The sequence below is a fragment of the Haliotis rubra genome, unplaced genomic scaffold (genome assembly GCF_003918875.1).
Source record: "Haliotis rubra isolate DU_JTF1 unplaced genomic scaffold, ASM391887v1 Scf620, whole genome shotgun sequence".
Taxonomy (NCBI): Eukaryota; Metazoa; Mollusca; class Gastropoda; order Lepetellida; family Haliotidae; genus Haliotis; species Haliotis rubra.
Window position 1 is genome coordinate 354838 of NW_025767325.1, and position 19051 is coordinate 373888.

Below are 19051 nucleotides of genomic sequence, written 5' to 3' on the forward strand. Positions count from 1 at the left end.
GCTTTATAGGGACTCTAAAGGCGTGCATCTCATATTTTGATGTTTTATTTTATTTATTTTTCCAATTTTAATGCCGTTTGAACTTAGATAAATTTTGTTGAATTTCTCAATGAATATAGTGTTATAGGGGATGAAGTCGATCCACTTCTCCACTGCATCTCATATACATGTTCATCCAATTTCTTAATTTTGTTTCTTCTACAGATGTTTGAACTTAGTTGAATTTTGGTTCTATTCATCCTGTTTGTCCCATACAACAGAGTGTGCAGGTCTTTATTCCACTTCTCCTCAAAAACCACTTCACATTGTGAAAACTCATTTAGCTTAAATATGTCTTTTATAGAGACTCTAAAGTGTGCATCTCATATTTTGTTTTTGTATTTTATAGTTCTTGGTATGTTTAGAGACATTTGAACTTGGATAAATTTTGTTGAATTTCTGACGATAGTGACATAGGGGATTAAGTCTATCCACTTCTCCACAGTAAAAAACTGCTCAACAGAATTGATTGAGCTTACCTACATGTGTTTTCATTGGGACTCTAAAGGGTGTGATTTTCATAATTTTTTATACAATTTCTTAATTTTGTCACTTTTACAGATGTTTGAACTTAGTTGAATTTTGTTCTATTCAGCTTGTTAAGTTCCATCCAACAGGGGGTATGCGTTATCCACTTCTCCTCAAAACTACTCCAAGATTTGCTTTATATAGGGACCGTGCATCTCATATTTTGATGTTTTATTTATTTATTTTTGAATTTCTCTACTTAGATATATTGTTGAATTTCTCTATGAATATAGTGTTATAGGGGATGAAGTCGATCCACTTCTCCACAAAAGCTGCTCAACAGAATTGATTGAGCTTCTACGTGTGTTTCATTGGGACTCTAAAGGTGTGCATCTCATACCATGTTCATCCAATTTCTTAATTTTGTTTCTTCTACAGATGTTTGAACTTAGTTGAATTTGGTTCTATTCATCCTGTTTGTCCCATACAACAGGGGATGTACTTTATCCACTTCTCCTCAAAAACCACTTCACAAAACTCATTTAGCTTAAATATGTCTTTTATAGAGACTCTAAAGGTGTGCATCTCATATTTTGTTTTTGTATTTTATAGTTCTTGGTATGTTTAGAGACATTTGAACTTGGATAAATTTTGTTGAATTTCTGACGATAGTGACATAGGGGATTAAGTCTATCCACTTCTCCACAAAAACTGCTCAACAGAATTGATTAAGCTTATACATGTGTTTCATTGGGACTCGAAAGGTTTGCATCTCATAGTTGCATAGATGTTTATTGAACTTGTTTGTGAATTTTGTTCAATTATTTATCTTAATATGTCTTATGAATGTCAGCAGGGGCATCCGTGTCCCTGGACACAATTTTTTCTTTTTTTTTTTTTTTTTTTTTAAAAATCTTGCATTCAACAGTATTTCATCTATGATAGGAACAGTCTGTAAATATTTGTATAATGATAAGACAAATCATTGATTGATATCATAGGCATTGATCCACGTAGTTGGGGCACATGGACACTCTGTCAACTGACGTCAACAAGTCACCAGTGTCCTTGTATGACAAGCATAGGTTGCTTTGGACCTGTCCTAACCATGAAACCCCATGAGGTTCAGGTTTAAGGAGCCATGTTAAATTATTCTTTGAAAGTATAACATTAGATCCTGATTTCATGTTGTTATTGTTATGCTAACTGTGCATAGTTTTACTTTGCAATAACAAGAGAAGAATTTCATTGCTGTAGTAAATGTTTCTTGTTTCTTCATGTCACTATGAGATACTATGATATTTGGAATATTTAGGTGCAATTTAAATGCAAAACTCTTTCGTGAATTAATATGTCTCTGAGTTAACGAGTGTATGAAATAAGTATCCATCTGGCTTAACATGTGAATGTCAGCCTGTTTGATGGGCATTTTAGAATGGGCGACATTTTCGACATAGATTCTCATCACTTGCTTGACAATGACATTAGAATCTATTTCGAAACGTCCCTCTTCACAGAGTAAAAGAAGTTGTATATCCATAAGAATTGTCATTCTTCATGTGAATGTCAGGTTTGATGGGATTTGTTTGAGTAAGTGAGACTGATTTGCTTGCTACATGGGTTATGGAACCCGATGAGTCAAAAATTAGTGTAGCTGATTTGTATGAATTAAATAGGGCCCATTGATGTGATGCATAGATTAGTTTTGCATCTTTTTCTGTGTCTTTTGCACCTAAGGAGTTTTTGTCAAAGTGATGTAATGATAGTTTTGATGTTTTCAGAAATGTTGGACAAGTTCACAGAGACAGAAACACTTGAGAGTCAGACTTACAGTTGTGACAAGTGTAACAGTAAGTATACACAGAATCCACACAACATGAACATGTTAAAACAAGAACAGGTGAACTCAGAGTTCCTATACTCTGTGAGTCAGGTACCGTATATTACCGTCTATAAGACGACCCCATGGATAAGACGACCCCCAAACTTGACCCTTAAAATCAGTGTCAAAATGGTATGTTTCGTGCATAAGTCGATCCCCCGCGATGGGGTCCTTATCGCGGGCAAACACAGACCACAGACAACTGGCAGTTACCAATAATTATAACTTTGGTCCACATTATTATTAGCGTAACCCATGGATAAGACGACCCCCTTCTACAGACTGCTTTTTTTTGGTCCTCAAAATTCGGCTTATAGACGGTAATATACGGTATATATGTTACACTGGAAGAGTTTCTCAAGCAAGCACAAAATTACTGACATTAATGTTGTTGTGTGTTGACATTAAGAAGCCACACACAGACTCTCACTCATACACTCACACTCTTAACTCTCACACATGAACAAACACGTTCCCATGCACACAAAAGCCATAAACACAAGGTGAATCCCCATTTCATCTTTGACAGTATGTGTGCTGAGTGATAATGAGGAAATAATGTGACATCATCAGCCAAGGCTAACATAGACTTGAAAATGCCTGGAATTGTAAGGTCCATGTTGAAAAGTCTTGTTAAGTGCCAACCATGAAAAGCCTTGAAAAACCATCAAACAGGCTTTAAAAGCCACAAAATAATAGGATCCTCATGACAGACTTTATTTATTATTTGTTGGTTATAAAATGATGTCTTGTATAATTTCTGAGGGTGATGCTGCTTTTTATGTTGTGTGATATACTGTATTCTTGATTTAAATTAAATATTGATTCAGGCTTATAACCCGACTAAAAAGCCTTCAAACAACCTTGAATACCTTGTGGGCAAGTTGCATACATATATCAAAGGCTTCTGCTGTAGAAACCCCTTTTGTCATGGGTGGTAGTTGTTTAGGGGGTGCATGGATGATTCAGTGCTGTATCCCTTCATCATGTTGTCTTCACTAATGTAGTATGCTTCCAAGATCTACCTTGCTTCTAGCTTTCCTGACACATTAAGCTCACAGTGTAAGGTGATCCGGGTAGAATAGGTCTTCAGCAACTCATGCTTGCCATAATAGGCGACTATGCTTGTCGTAAGAGGCGACTAACGGGATCGGATTTCAGGCTCGCTGACTTGATTCACACATGTCATCGGTTCCCAATTGTGCAGATCGATGCTCATGCTGTTCATCACTGGATTGTCTAGTCCAGACTCGATTATTTACAGACCGCCGCCATATAGCTGGAATATTGCTGAGTGCGGCGTAAAACTAAACTCACTCACTCACAGGGTAAAGTCAATCAGCTCATGATGGCTTTGTATGTAGGGATAAAACTAACTTCTTTGCATGAGTTTCTGGGTATTATGGAGACAAAATGTATGAAAAATGTCAGATTAAATGTGGCTGAAATAGGATTTTTAGTGCCATCAGCAAGTAAATTTTGATAAAGGGATAATGTGAAGTTATTTTTTGGTCGGAGATGTATACCCTCAGTGTGTTTGATGTTTGTTTTGTAATTATTGTCATACCCCACATAAGTGGAGCATCCAGATGTTTTACATGTCAAAGCAATGACAGCAATGTTTGTGATACAGGTAGACGCCGACTGCCAAAGTCAAAGATCTACACTGATGCCCAGAAACGGTTTGTGGTAAACAAACTCCCACCTGTGCTACGACTTCATCTCAAGAGATTTAGGTGTGTGCCAAAATTTAAACCATCATACCCAATACTGCAAATTGAAATACATGGAGGTTGTTATTTCTCCATGCTCAGGTAGTATTTGCTCATCTCACCAAAGACCTGGATATGATTCCAGTGGTGCAGTGTGACAAACCTATTTCTATTACCACCTATCTTGCTGGAATATTGCTGAAAGCAACAGGAAACCATATTTACACTCACTCTTTAAACTCTGAATGTAAGTGTTAGATGGAAGAGGTTTATGTGATCATGTTTCTTTTTCTTTGGATTTTTTCAGATTTAAAAAAAATATATATTCTATTTTGTTTTTTACAGTGGATATTATGTGGCTGCAGAATATCAACCACAGATTGCCTGCTTGACTGTGGGATGAAGCTTTTCCACATGAAAACCTTTGCTCCTTTTTCAGATGGTCTGGTAGGAATCATCGTGAAAAGATCAGCACTCACGTAGCCTTTGAAGAAGAGCTGAACATGACCCCATACTGCACCAACATACCCAATATTTGTCAGTACAGACTGACGTCTGTAGTCATCCATCATGGCAGGGGTTTTGGGTCTGGTCACTACACATCCTATTGTTATAACAGTGAAGCAGGTATGTCACTATCATGTACACTATCATAGGTTCTGGCAAGGACTGACCTTGACCATGTGCTGATAAAAAATTCAAATCTCTGAGGCAACCCTCAGAGTTCTTTTACGTTGATATTTTTGACAAAGTCAATCAGTTAGAAATTAAAAGGCATGAGGTACATTATCATCCAAATCTTCCCTCCTCTTTAGTTTGTGAACGGAAATACCCAGTGTTGGCTGAACAACTTCGGAGACAGAGATATTTGTGTTGCCATTTGATGATGCCAATGTGATGCCATTTCATTATCTTCTGTGGTTGCCAATACATGAAATACTGCTCAGCCTCACTCACTCGCATCTTGATTCATAACAGATTTTATTTAAGAAAATACAACTCGGTACGTCTTTAGCTTAGGGACTGTTCATAATTTTTGGCTTGGGGTGGGGTTTTTTTTATGATGATTTTGATGGAGAAGCATGTACAATGTGAATGTATCAGCATCTATTCCAATGTGATAATCCAGCTTTCTTGTAACTATTTCAGAATCCTGGATTCATTGCAACGACTCCAAGGTAGAGTTATGCCCCTTGAAAGAAGTGCTGGCCTCCCAGGCCTATATTTTGTTCTATACTCAGGATTACGATGTGCCATTTGAGGACCTTGCTGTGCCTTTAGACTCCAGTAATGCTGACTCATCAGTCTCCTGCTCCCAGGTAGTGGATGAGGAAATCACATTCAACTTCAAACAGCCATTGCTGTCAAGTTCACTGACAAATTCAAAATGGAAGGATGCGTCCAGTATTGGGTTGAAGCGCAGGCGCTCAACTTTGTGGTGAAATTTTGTGGAAAGTTGTGTCAGAGTTTCAAGGAACCTTGTATGGTACATCATGGGATTTGGTGCAAATATTTCTCAGAGCAGTTCTAAGGTTGTATTCAAACAAATGTAGCTGGACTTGTTACTAGAATGCTGACTCAGGCTTCAGAACAGTGGCTAACGTCACAGACTTACAGAGGAAATCATGTTTGTGTCTCAGTATTTTATCTTAATAAAATCTGCTCAAAAACAATTTTGTAAATGATGCTCATTAGTAGAAGTTTTAAAATGTCTGATTTGTAATATGACGGTTCTGATGTAAATATGTCTATGTTGTATCAATAGTGAGAACAGTGTATATCTGAATAGTGAAGGTAAGCAAGAAATAGGAACTTATTTTTCTGTATTTGATATTTTAGGGTTGGTCAGAAAATGTTCATGGAAAGCACGTTGGATTTAGTACACAAATCTTTACTTTCTCAGTTTCTCATTTTGAATATTGTTTTTGCATTTTGAAAACAAGTATATGATTGTTGATTGGCATTCAAGACGTTCGTGAATCAATAATGAAGCATACAACTTTATGGATAACAACTTCTTGTTTATTGCATAGAGCAACATTTCAGTGTAGATTCTTACACTGTTATCAAGCTAAAAGTGATTGATAATGGTGTATGAATCTACATAGAAATGTCACGCTATGCAAGAAACAAGTTGTTATTCATAAAGTTGTATGCTTCATTAATAAGTATATGGCCTACTTCATATACCACCTAATTGAGGACAGATCTGAACTAAACTAACAATTTTCTAAAATTTGCCTGAAATGGACACTTCATCTGGAACTAACGATAAATCCCTCACTGTCTTTGAAGTGTTCTCTAAAGCTACTAAAACCAGCTTTAGAATAATGTTTACTAATCACTGGAGCAATTATGTGTCCCGAAGTGTAGTTGTTTTACAGTTACCCTTGAGAAAGAGTATGGAAATCTGGTAATAATGCAGACGCGAGAAGATGTGCACTTTTTATAAATAACAACTCCTTTATTCTTTGTTACGATGTTTCAAGACAACTTGTTGCACCTTCATCAGGTTAATTATTCTGAGGTCATCTCCATAGTGTCATAGGAACTTTCTTCAAATAAACATCAAGCTTTTAAATTTTTAGCATTGAGAGTGAAACATTCAAAGAAGCTCATCTGATTTCAGTATATTGAAGACATTAAAGTCAGGAACATCCTAATGCAACAACTCACCTGCACTATTTCATAGTTATAGAATAAGGGAGTGTCTTTGTAATTCTAAATGTCTATCAAAGACTTCATGCGGATGCAAGATGGCAACTTTGTCAATTTATTATTATTAGTGCTGTATATCAACAAGAGAAGAATCAGTATGAGAGATGTCATTGTGAAGTGAAGCTCTTCACACAGTGTCATATCAAACATAGTGCGTTTATATTTGTTCCCTTACGTTTTCTCATCAGGATGTAAAGCTATGATGGCAAGATTGTGAACCAATACAGATCTGTGACAAATCAGATAACATTATGTGGATTTTCAGAGCTTGTGGGATGACCAGTTGTGGATGAAAGGATCCCATGTACCATATGATACCGGTTAAGTCAACTTAAAGTGCTTCCATGAATGACAAGGTTGTGATTGAGATGACATTGCGGCGGTTTTCTAGGAAACTGGCTGGAACTGTGGAATGAGTATACCATGCGTGTTCCCTGTACCAATAAGAGGCTTGTTTTGTACTTAAGATGTTGTGTTCTTGTTTTTCATAGGTTGTAAACTATCAGTGTAGACTTGTCACAAGTCACCAATGTGTATTGTCCCCATAGTGATGATGATAATGATGACGATGATGATGATGATGATGATGATGATGATGATGATGATGATGATCAGTGCTGCCCATGTATCATGTAGAATATCACTTTACATTGTCAATTTCAACTTTTTGAAAAGAGTTGTATAAATCAACAGTGTTTTCTCAGGGTTTTCTTTTGTCACACCCATATATTTTTTACATGGCTTTATAGTTCTGTGTTCAGAACAAGTTCTGTTTCCTTTTTGACCAACCCACCTTTACCTACACCATTTCATATTGGATGAAGGCACTATAATTACCTGTGGGGACATCAGAAATATCTGATCATTGATTCGAAACTCTGGTTCACTTGAGTGTTTCTAGGCTGGTCAAGACTTTACCTGTGTCCAAGGGTTTCACTAGAGTGGTATGTGTCTAAGACTACCTGGCTCCAAGGGTTTCACTAAAGTGGTATGTGTCTAAGACTACCTGGCTCCAAGGGTTTCACTAAAGTGGTATGTGTCTAAGACTGTACATGTGTACAAGGGTTTCACTAAAGTGGTATGTGTCTAAGACTACCTGGCTCCAAGGGTTTCACTAAAGTGGTATGTGTCATAGACTGTACATGTGTACAAGGGTTTCACTATAATTCAGACAGCCCTCCCATATTAAACTCCCAATGATGAGCTGTATACTTGAATACTGTTCAAAGCAGAATAAATGCTAAATGCACTCATATGGTATGATGTCTGGGATGTTTGTCATTGCCTTAGGCAGGATTATTTTTTAAGACAAGAGGACACTTGGAAACTTTTGCCAAGATTGAAATTTCTGAAACAATTAAATAATGAAATGAGGCCTTACAGGTTTTGAAAAGTGACATCTGATTGGTTATAAACTCTTAATTTGGATTTACTAGAAGCTTCAGTGAATGTGGCTTAGATGATTTGTCATCAGTGTTCTTGCATACTATTAAGTATGTCAGGTCACAATGACCTCAGTGGTCACACCTGCTGGGCATGTGATTAGAGTATTATATTACAATTGTTTGACAGATTGAGTTCCAGGGATAAAATCAGGAGTTATGATGCCAAGTCATTTCAAATGTGGTGAAGGAAAACAGTGGTTAGATGAAGAATATATGAAGAGGGGTTTGTAGTCTTCCAAAATTACTCCGTTTTTCTGTCTATGATCATGGTAAAAGAATACAATTTTCCAGTTGGAAAATAGTTTTAAATCTATTTTTAATTTGCCTTGCAGGCTGTATTACAGAACTCTTCAATTATTGATCTTGTCAGATACACTTAAACGTTTCGTGTGTGCAGCAGGGAGGAATTCACATATCTCACTGTCAGCTCACCAACATTTATAACCAAGTGTTGTATATCATGTGATTCCCCACATTGGTGTGGAGCCCATGTCTGGTGTCCACTGTTGTCAACTCACATCACCATTTGATCTCACCTCAATCTACTGGATGCAATTACACAGAGCTAAAATCAGGAGTTATTTGAAAATGTTAACTGTAAGATGCAATAAGTGTTGCCTTGACAAACCTCTAGGCTTAAGCTCATTATGCAATGCTGCTATTTTGCCGTGTATCAGAAAATCTTTGTTTATTGCTTGGTTAATGTTTTTCTTGCCTTGAACTGAATTCAAATGCTACTTTAGATGTAGATTGTATTCAAAGATTGTGTGTAGGATCAAACTGAGTATGACCTATTATGTATGTTGAAACTCTCACAATGGATGAGAATTTGTCTCAAATTTATACCTGCAGTAGCCTTGTGGTAAAGTGCTCATTATTTGTTTCATCAGAGACATTGGTTCTGTTCCTTTTTACCTCATGCATGTCTATTGTTACCATGGTTACAAGAAATAAGCTTGTGTTTCCAGGTGAATTAGCTTAGTTTTCCCACAGACTGGAAGGACTTTTGTTAACATGAATAATGTTCAGCAATATATTATATATTGAGGCAATAGCAAATACCATTTTAAGGACTACACCATGACTTCATATTCATCTGTTATGAAGATTATCACCATGACAAGTAACTACCTATTATCCATACCCGTGAATCTCCGGGTTAGAATATTGATCTTCAGTAACCCATGCTTTTTCGTAAGAGGCGACTAACAGGATCGGGTGGTCAGGCTCTCTGACTTGGTTGACACATGTCATCGGATCCCAGTTGCGCAGATCAATGCTCATGCTGTTGATCACTGGATTGTCTGGTCCAGATTATTTACAGACTGCCGTCATATAGCTGGAATTTTGCTGAGTGCCGCGGCGTCTCACTCACTCACTCACTCACTCACTCACTCACTCATCCACATCACCACCCTATCCACACACCCTTACAGTTATATGCCTGATCAGTGGCCACCACACCAGCTTGACCAGTTGTCAGGTTGATAACCACCATATCATCACCCCAGGACCTGTGTCTGAGTAGTTGTCTCCCCTTTCAGTTGAACTTCTTGTGCCATGGTCAGTTCCATCAGTTCAGGTTCATAACCACCATATCATCTTTCTCCCTCTTGCTAACAACAGGGTTCAGACTGGATGAAATTCTGGCACATGTAACTGAATCCTAAACAAAATGTCTAAATGATTCCCATACAAAATTTGCAAGGATATGGGAAAATGTCCTATCAATGATAAAGTCATGGAAATGTACTATTGGTCAGGGCCCTTCCCACAAAACAGTAGCTCTACTTCTGTTATAAGTTTAACAGTAGAAGCTAAAATTATCTTAGTCCTACAAGCTCATTTAAGAAGGGACCTGGTAAATGTACTAAAACAGCATTCATCTTGTTTGTAATAACTAGAAGAGTTTGATCATCAGTCTTGAATCCTTCACAGGGTCATATACAACTAGTCAGTAACTCATTTTGGGACTAATGTTTTATGTGAAATAACATTTTGCAAGAAAACAACTATTCATGTCAGATTTTCATCAGTCTCAGACTGACCTACTGGTGTCTCACTATGCTGCTGGTAACTGATGATTGCTTCATGTTCTGTACATGCAAATCACATGTTTCCTTTCTGTATATGTATGTGTTGTCCTGTTTTCCTCTACACAAAGCCACCTTGCAGTATTTTAACTTGTATATAGAAGAATCTATTATATATACAAACCTATATTTTTGCATGTTGTGTAAACCACTAAGATGTGTCAAATATGTACTTTATGTATGAACCTGGATTATGAGGTTTTCACCTGATGCCTTGCCCTGAAACTGAATAGTGAAAGTAGTCAGCACCAAGGGAGACAACTGTGGTATGACTCTCCTGGACAGGCAAAGCTTTACCTGGTAACCAGAAATAATTGGAGATATGACAATAAGTGCTAAAAGTATTGAATTTGTTTTGAGTACTTTGCAGAAATAATGGACATTTGTAAAAATAACATATTTGGCCTGCTGTTTTACGCTTATGTTGCTGAGAAATGAACAAGATTGTGTCGCCACTGATGTTAGAAATGGTGATAAATTCTTATAAAAATCATTAATAACAATAAACAAGAAGAAACAATTATGCTTTACTATCTTGGCCTGAATTGCATTTTATTATGGTAGTACTTAATTTTAAAGCAACCTGTAATTCCTTCTGTCATTGGGGACTTTTCGTTCTTTGCAAAGGTTTTGCAAGAAGCATCGTTCAACACTGTGGTTAATAAAAACAATATTTAAGTTAACAATAATTGTCACAGGTTTCTGTCATTTCTCTTTTCTAATTTACAATGGCAAGAGCAATTGGGTCTGAGAATAGATTTTGAGCATTTTAATAAATGTTTGTCCATGGAAAAACAATAAAAAGGTGTTGCCCAGGTTGTGTGTTTGTTGTAGTATGTATGTGTTTGTATCCCCAGGATATGACCTGGCATGGGTGATGTCTCCCCATCTACTTCAGTGTTTTAGTTTTGTTGCATATGTACATTTTTAAACTAATGAATACTAGAAAATTCTTATTTCTAAAAGCCAAATCTACCTGATATGTGTGTGTTACTGTACCATCAGCCCATGTAAATAAAAGTTTGTAATTGATACTGAGTCGTTTACTAAAGGACTTCCCAGGGGTGTCCAGTAGTTTCAGCATAATTTGCTTATGAAGGTTTGTGTTCCAGACCAGGGTTTCATGTGATGCGCAAATGCGAGTCCAGTACGCACAAATGTAGAAAAAGGACACAGAAATAAATAAATCACTGGGTCAAGAGTGACGCACATTGTTATTGATTGTACCCACAACACATCTATGACTTTGCTAAGTGTTTTGTTGTTTCTTTCAGAGCAGTTACTTGAATCATTTCACACATCAGTCCCATTTCTGGTGTCCCTGCTCTGATATTGCTAAAAGCGGAGTAAAACCCAACTCACTCACTCGCTCACTCACACATCAGTCCACATGATCAATGATTCATTTGAGGCTCTAAAGAAATGATCAAATCATACAGTTACCTCGTGTTGCCTGCAAGGACCTTAAAAATAATAATTATGGGTCCATGGGACTCCTATGTTTGTGAGTCAAGGTGAAAGCCTACAGACTGTAGAAACAGAAATGAAGATAGGCCCAAAGTATATGATGCTTGCTGTAAGAGCTGACAATGATGTGAATGTGGACTAGATGTGAGGTAATTGAAGGATATCAGTTACAATATTAATTCCAATGTGGTGTGGCTTTGCTGATGACATGGTGTAGGTAAGTGGTTGGTTTGTCAGGCCCGCTCACCCCCTCAAACAGTTACTAATTTTATATATACAATGAAGACTACAATCTGGGCTCCAATTTGTATTATGTGTCGGAGATATGTGCTGCTGAAACTGTATTCCACTGTAACTGATTACTTGATGTTTAATGTTGACTTTTCGAGTTAGTTAATGCAATTTATTGTGTGGGAATGCCTGTCCAGGTGTAACCATGATTTGGCGTTTATCCTTGATTCACCCTTTCCAGGTTTCTGTGTTTATCCTAACCATGCCCATGTTTGTGGATCTTACCAAAGTTGGTAAGTCTGTGTTATGACAGTTCTGAGTTGTGTGGGTACTTGGCCTGTGCATGTACTTCAAAGCAATACTCATTTTAAAATCTCATTTTGAAGCACAGATTGTGTCCTTTTTTTTGAAGAAGTAAAGAGCCTTTAGTAATACATGTTCATTTTGTTCAGAAGGGGATCTGTCCCATTTTTTGTGAGATGCTTGTAAATATGTTTGCGATGTCGAACTGTCCATCATTGGTTTGGACTCCCATAATTAATGGACACAATCATGTTGGTTAAATGTTTCCGATTACGGCGTTAAACTATACTTGGCATCATTAATAAAGGGTCAAATTATATATAGCGAAGAAGAGTTCCTCAGAAATAATAGAACAAAGAGTGTCATCATAATGTTTAATGTGTTGACAAACGTGACAAAAAGTTCAAAAAGCACTAGAAAACATCAGTTGTATAGACCAACCCCCCAAAATGAAAATGACAAACATGAAGCACTCGGTCATTCCATATCTTGTGTATCCTCCTCGCGTGTCCAAGACACAGGTGCACCATGTCCTCGTACACCTTATCAAGTTCATAAAGAAAGCTTGTGGAATCGCATTCCATTCCTCTACGAGACCTCTGCGGAGTCCTACGAGATCCACAGGTGCTGGGTGACGTGTACACGTTCGAGTTCATCCCAGGCATGCTCAATTAGGTTGACGCCAATGGCTGAAGGGATGGTGTAAATCCAACTAGGGTCCATGTAGGTAGCAAAAGTAATGTAAGTCCCAATGGTCCCTGGTATGGTGATCTACCTTCAGTTATTGGCGATTTATAGCCCATTTTAATACTGTATTGTTTTTCCCCTATAGTTAAAACGTTTTAGATTTAATTACTAGTTTTACATACATATCTGTGATATTCAAGTTGTTTTACTGTCCTTCGTCGGCACACTCACTCACTCACTCACTCAATTAGGTTGAGGTCTGAGGTTCTGCTGAGCACTCCATCCTTGCAGTAAGGATGGTCGATCATAAAAGCCATGCATAGATTGCAGTAATGCTACTACCATATGAGCCAGAATTTCGTCCCGATAACGCTGCCCGTAAGATTACCGCCAACCACGTGCAATGGAGTACGTCCAGTAGGAGTTATCCTGCCCAAACCGTGACCGACCCCCCTTCAAATCGGTTATGCGCGGCCACAGTTGATTCCCTCTCCATTGTGACGATAAATCCTCTGCCGACCATCATGGAAGGACGAATTGATTCTGTTTTCATCTGTGAAGAGCACACGTGACCATTGACGTTGATTCCAGCGGCCATGAATATTGTCTTCGCCATCTCAAACGCGCCTGCCTGTGACGTGGTGTTAGTGGTGGACGAACTGCAGGTAGCCCACACCGGGTCCGGCTGCCCTTAAACGTCGACGAACGGTGCTCCTGGATATCATGACATTGTTAACATTGAAGTGTTCTGTCTGAAGATCTGCTGCCTTAAGGTATCTGTTACGTAACGCAGTGTTAATCATGTGCTTATCATCTCGGACTGTTTGTGGCTCTGGGGCGACCTGGTCGACGGGCATATTCCACGCACCTATTGGCATGAAATCTCTGCCACAGTCTACCAATAGCACTCTGACTCGGCAACCTGCCACTGTGTTTGACCAGATTCCGAAAGGCCTGTAGCCTGACCCCTTCCAGCAAGTGTCAAAAAACGTCTCGTTTTAAACTGCGATTTCAAACAGGTACCTGAACAGCGAACGACAGTGAAAAAGCATCAATGCATTTGCATTGTCCTCTACTTTCCATGGGAAGAGCGACTTGCACATGCAAGTCATTGACATTAAGTGCCAGGTGGATTTCCATATTGACAATTAAAATAAAAAATGTGCCATTCGTAACAGAATATATCGGACGTTAAAGAACGTGATAATGACATTTCAACGGCCTGATGTTTTTTTCCATACTCTTAAGAAAGTTTTTAAATTTTAAGAAATAGTGTTACCGATACCTTGACCCTTCATTAATTACGCCGACTATATGTAAACCGGACCATTTGTGTTGGTTTTGACAGAGCAACTGGTTGCTATGTGTGTAGGTGTTACGTGTTTTAAATGTGTGGCTATCCTCCGGGAAGATTCATATGAACACATCCACGAAGATTCGGCTTAAAATTAGTCTCCAGCAACCGAAGCTTGTTGTAAGACTAATAGGATCGGGGGGTCAGGCTCAATTGTTCATGGGATGCTAATGTTATTGATTATCTGGTCCAGAAACTGCCGCCATATAACTGGAATAATGTTGAGTGCGGGGTTAAACAACAAATAAATCAAATTCATTTGAACAGGAAGACGGTAACACACAGCTTCAGTCACGTTCCACTCACCACCACTCCGATTGGGGACAAACATTGTCTAAATGAAGATTTACTTCCAGAGCCTAATTTCCCTGTATCTGTAACACGTATATGTATAGAATCACTTAATTGTCTTTACTTATTAGATGCTAATCCCGATATGGAAGCATTTCAAAACAGTAGCACTAGGTCATCGGCGATTCCCCTGTCTGTACACCATTCGCGTCGATAACGGCAACGGTTGCCGAGCAGGAAATCGTTTTCTAATCATAAAGGTAAACTTTGGTTTCAAAACAACTGTTTGAGCTCATTTTCTTAAAGTGTGGTTTCTGATTTATCTTGCATGGAGTTGCCTTTTTGACCTTGGACCTATCGCAAACAATTTGGGTCTACAGAAATCTGTTCCAAAGTATTTACCCCACAGACTGCGACATTAAAAACTGGCTACATTTTACCAGTTTGACGCATGCCAATTACCCGTAGGCGTTTATCTCCTTGTAGACAAAGCAGGCCTAATCTGATCCTCTGATCAAAGGTACTGCATTAATGCACGATTTAGACTGTCTGTCTTACTGTGAGTAATTGAAATAAGAATGTATCCCCAACAGGGTTTTACATCTGCCTCTACACGAGTTCCTGACATCCCGAGGTCGGTCGACACATAAAACGCTCAAAGGAAACGTGTCTGTGAACATGTTCTTTTTGACACCACATTGTGGCTTCGTTAACATATACATACACATGTAAAACAGTATCGCAACACCTGTGATTTGTAACCCCTATATAATTATTTATAACCCACTTAGTGGTGGATTTAGCGCTATATAAATTTCCATTATTATTATTATTATTATTATGTTTTACAGATTAAAGATAATATGCAGCAGAGAGGGTTCGGGTGATCCTGGCACAGTCAGGCGGGTAAGGCTCATCATCAGCTCAGGGCCCTTGCCCCCTCTACACGCAGCCCAGACAGCGAATGGGACTTCTCTCAGGAAACGCTGCCTAGTCGAACCCACCAAGAACTTTCCGGAGAATATGAAGGCTCCCCAACACTGCAGCCTTCTGCATTACCCAGAGTGTCAGAAGGGCTGTTCTCCCGGTGGAGAACCCGGGCACTCTCCTGATCTGCGCCAAGAGATCAGGAGGTACCAAACCAAGGGCACCGAGAACAATGGGGAGCCTGGCGACAGTGTACTTGGGATGCAAGCGAGGCATTTCAAAGGCGAGGTCCGCATATTTATCATGCTTTTCCTAAATCTTGCCATTATTATGTTTTACAGATTAAAGATAATATGCAGCAGAGAGGGTTCGGGTGATCCTGGCACAGTCAGGCTGGTAAGGCTCATCATCAGCTCAGTGCCCTTGCCCCCTCTACACGCAGCCCAGACAGCGAATGGGACTTCTCCCAGGAAACGCTGCCTAGTCGAACCCACCAAGAACTTTCCGGAGAATATGAAGGCTCCCCAACACTGCAGCCTTCTGCATTACCCAGAGTGTCAGACGGGCTGTGCTCCCGGTGGAGAACCCGGCACTCTCCTGATCTGATCTGCATTATTATTATGTTTTACAGATTATTGTATATTATCGGGTGATCCTGGCATTATTATTATTATTATTATTATGTTTTACAGATTAAAGATGAAAATGCAGCAGAGAGGGTTCGGGTGATCCTGGCACAGTCAGGCTGGTAAGGCTCATCATCAGCTCAGGGCCCTCGCCCCCTCTACACGCAACCCAGACAGACTTCTCCCAGGAAACACTGCCTAGTCGAACACACCAAGAACTTTCCGGAGAATAAGAAGCCTCCCCAACACTGCAGGCTTCTGCATTACCCAGAGTGTCAGAAGGGCTGTACTCCCGGTGGAGAACCCGGGCACTCTCCTGATCTGCGCCAAGAGATCAGGAGGTACCAAACCAAGGGCACCGAGATCAATGGGGAGCCTGACGACAGTGTACTTAGGATGCAAGCGAGACATTTCAAAGGCGAGGTCCGCATATTTATTATTATTATTATTATTATTATTATTATTATTATTATGTTTTACAGATTAAAGATAATATGCAGCAGAGAGGGTTCGGGTGATCCTGGCACAGTCAGGCGGGTAAGGCTCATCATCAGCTCAGGGCCCTTGCCCCCTCTACACGCAGCCCAGACAGCGAATGGGACTTCTCTCAGGAAACGCTGCCTAGTCGAACCCACCAAGAACTTTCCGGAGAATATGAAGGCTCCCCAACACTGCAGCCTTCTGCATTACCCAGAGTGTCAGAAGGGCTGTTCTCCCGGTGGAGAACCCGGGCACTCTCCTGATCTGCGCCAAGAGATCAGGAGGTACCAAACCAAGGGCACCGAGAACAATGGGGAGCCTGGCGACAGTGTACTTGGGATGCAAGCGAGGCATTTCAAAGGCGAGGTCCGCATATTTATCATGCTTTTCCTAAATCTTGCCATTATTATGTTTTACAGATTAAAGATAATATGCAGCAGAGAGGGTTCGGGTGATCCTGGCACAGTCAGGCTGGTAAGGCTCATCATCAGCTCAGTGCCCTTGCCCCCTCTACACGCAGCCCAGACAGCGAATGGGACTTCTCCCAGGAAACGCTGCCTAGTCGAACCCACCAAGAACTTTCCGGAGAATATGAAGGCTCCCCAACACTGCAGCCTTCTGCATTACCCAGAGTGTCAGAAGGGCTGTTCTCCCGGTGGAGAACCCGGGCACTCTCCTGATCTGCATTATTATTATTATTATTATGTTTTACAGATTAAAAATTGTATGCAGCAGAGAGGGTTCGGGTGATCCTGGCATTATTATTATTATTATTATTATTATTATGTTTTACAGATTAAAGATGAAAATGCTGCAGAGAGGGTTCGGGTGATCCTGGCACAGTCAGGCTGGTAAGGCTCATCATCAGCTCAGGGCCCTCGCCCCCTCTACACGCAACCCAGTCAGACTTCTCCCAGGAAACACTACCTAGTCAAACACACCAAGAACTTTCCGGAGAATAAGAAGCCTCCCCAACACTGCAGGCTTCTGCATTACCCAGAGTGTCAGAAGGGCTGTGCTCCCGGTGGAGAACCCGGGTACTCTCCTGATCTGCGCCAAGAGAACAATGGGGAGCCTGACGACAGTGTACTTGGGATGCAAGCAAGACATTTCAAAGGCGAGGTCCGCATATTTATCATGCTTTTCCTGAATCTTGTCAATCACATTGCTGTCAAAAGGGACAGAAAATTCAATGATATAAATAAATTCATTGGCTTTATCAAAAAGGACAAGATCAGGTTTGTCGGCAGGAATTCTTCTGAGGCTGTATATGGGCCTGTTCCACAGAAGTTTGAAAGCATCATTTTCCATGACGCTCTGGACATGTTCAGGGTCGTACCATGGATGGACCTCGGAGTCAAAGCCACAGGCATGGCGAAGGCGGTAGTAAAAGCAACGAGCCATGCCATCATGTCTCTTAAGATATGCCATTTGTGCCAAGGAAGGGCATCCACTAACAAGGTGTTGGACAGCCTCTGTAAATTCATTACACAGTCGACATTTCATATTGATATTTTCTTTAAGAATCACATTTTCGCGATTACGAGTGGGAAGTGACACTGGTCCTGAGCAACAAAAAGGAAGCCCTCAGTTAATTATTACTATTATTATTTATATTAATATCATAATTGGGACAGTTTGTGTGACTATTCGTTGGGTTCGCCAACACAAGAGCAGCCTTTATTGATGTATTTCTGTTTACTTGAGTCAACAAGATGGCGACAAAGTGAGTACTTTGTATGGCCATCATTGGCAGCAATTACTGCTCGGCACCGTCTCGACACAGACTAGATAAGTCGACGAAGTCGCCCTCGCGGAATTCTTCCCCACTCTTCCTGTAATGCGATGGCCAGTTGTGGAAGTGTCTGAGGCGTGTTCTGACGTTGACGTACACGCCGATCGAGTTCATCCCATAGATGTTCTATCGGGTTTTGATCTGGTGATCGGGAAGGTCATGGCAAGACATTGACGTTTGAATTGGCATGGTAGCGGACCGTGACGCATGCTGTATGGAAGTATCGTTGTCATTCTGGAACAACTCCTTCTGTCGGTCCATAATCGAAAGCATGTGACGCACAAGGACTTCGTTGATGTACCGATTTGCTGTCAAATTCTCCTGAACCACCACTAAATCAGATATTTGTGTGCTGGATATCTCACCCCACACCATGCCACTTCCTCCACTAAATCTGTCGACCTGTAGAATACAATTTGGGGCAGAACGTTCATTTCTCCAACGATAAATACGCTGTCTTCCATCTCGCCGGTGAAGAAGAAATCGTGATTCATCACTGAACCAGACTCGCCTTAAGTTTCAGAGGTGCCAGC

At 40.0% G+C, this 19051-nt stretch overlaps 1 protein-coding gene across 1 annotated transcript in view; it reads left to right on the forward strand.

Annotated features, from left to right (window-relative positions):
- Positions 1 to 7518, forward strand: part of LOC124256248 (ubiquitin carboxyl-terminal hydrolase 44-like) — a 29587-nt gene extending 22069 nt beyond the window's left edge. The window contains exons 13-16 of the mRNA XM_046690214.1: positions 2289 to 2357; positions 4023 to 4125; positions 4541 to 4728; positions 5251 to 7518. Of these exons, the coding sequence (XP_046546170.1) occupies positions 2289 to 2357; positions 4023 to 4125; positions 4541 to 4728; positions 5251 to 5543 (653 nt within the window). The 3' untranslated portion in view covers positions 5544 to 7518. The remainder of the gene's footprint in view (positions 1 to 2288; positions 2358 to 4022; positions 4126 to 4540; positions 4729 to 5250) is intronic.
- Positions 7519 to 19051: the final 11533 nt, after the last annotated feature.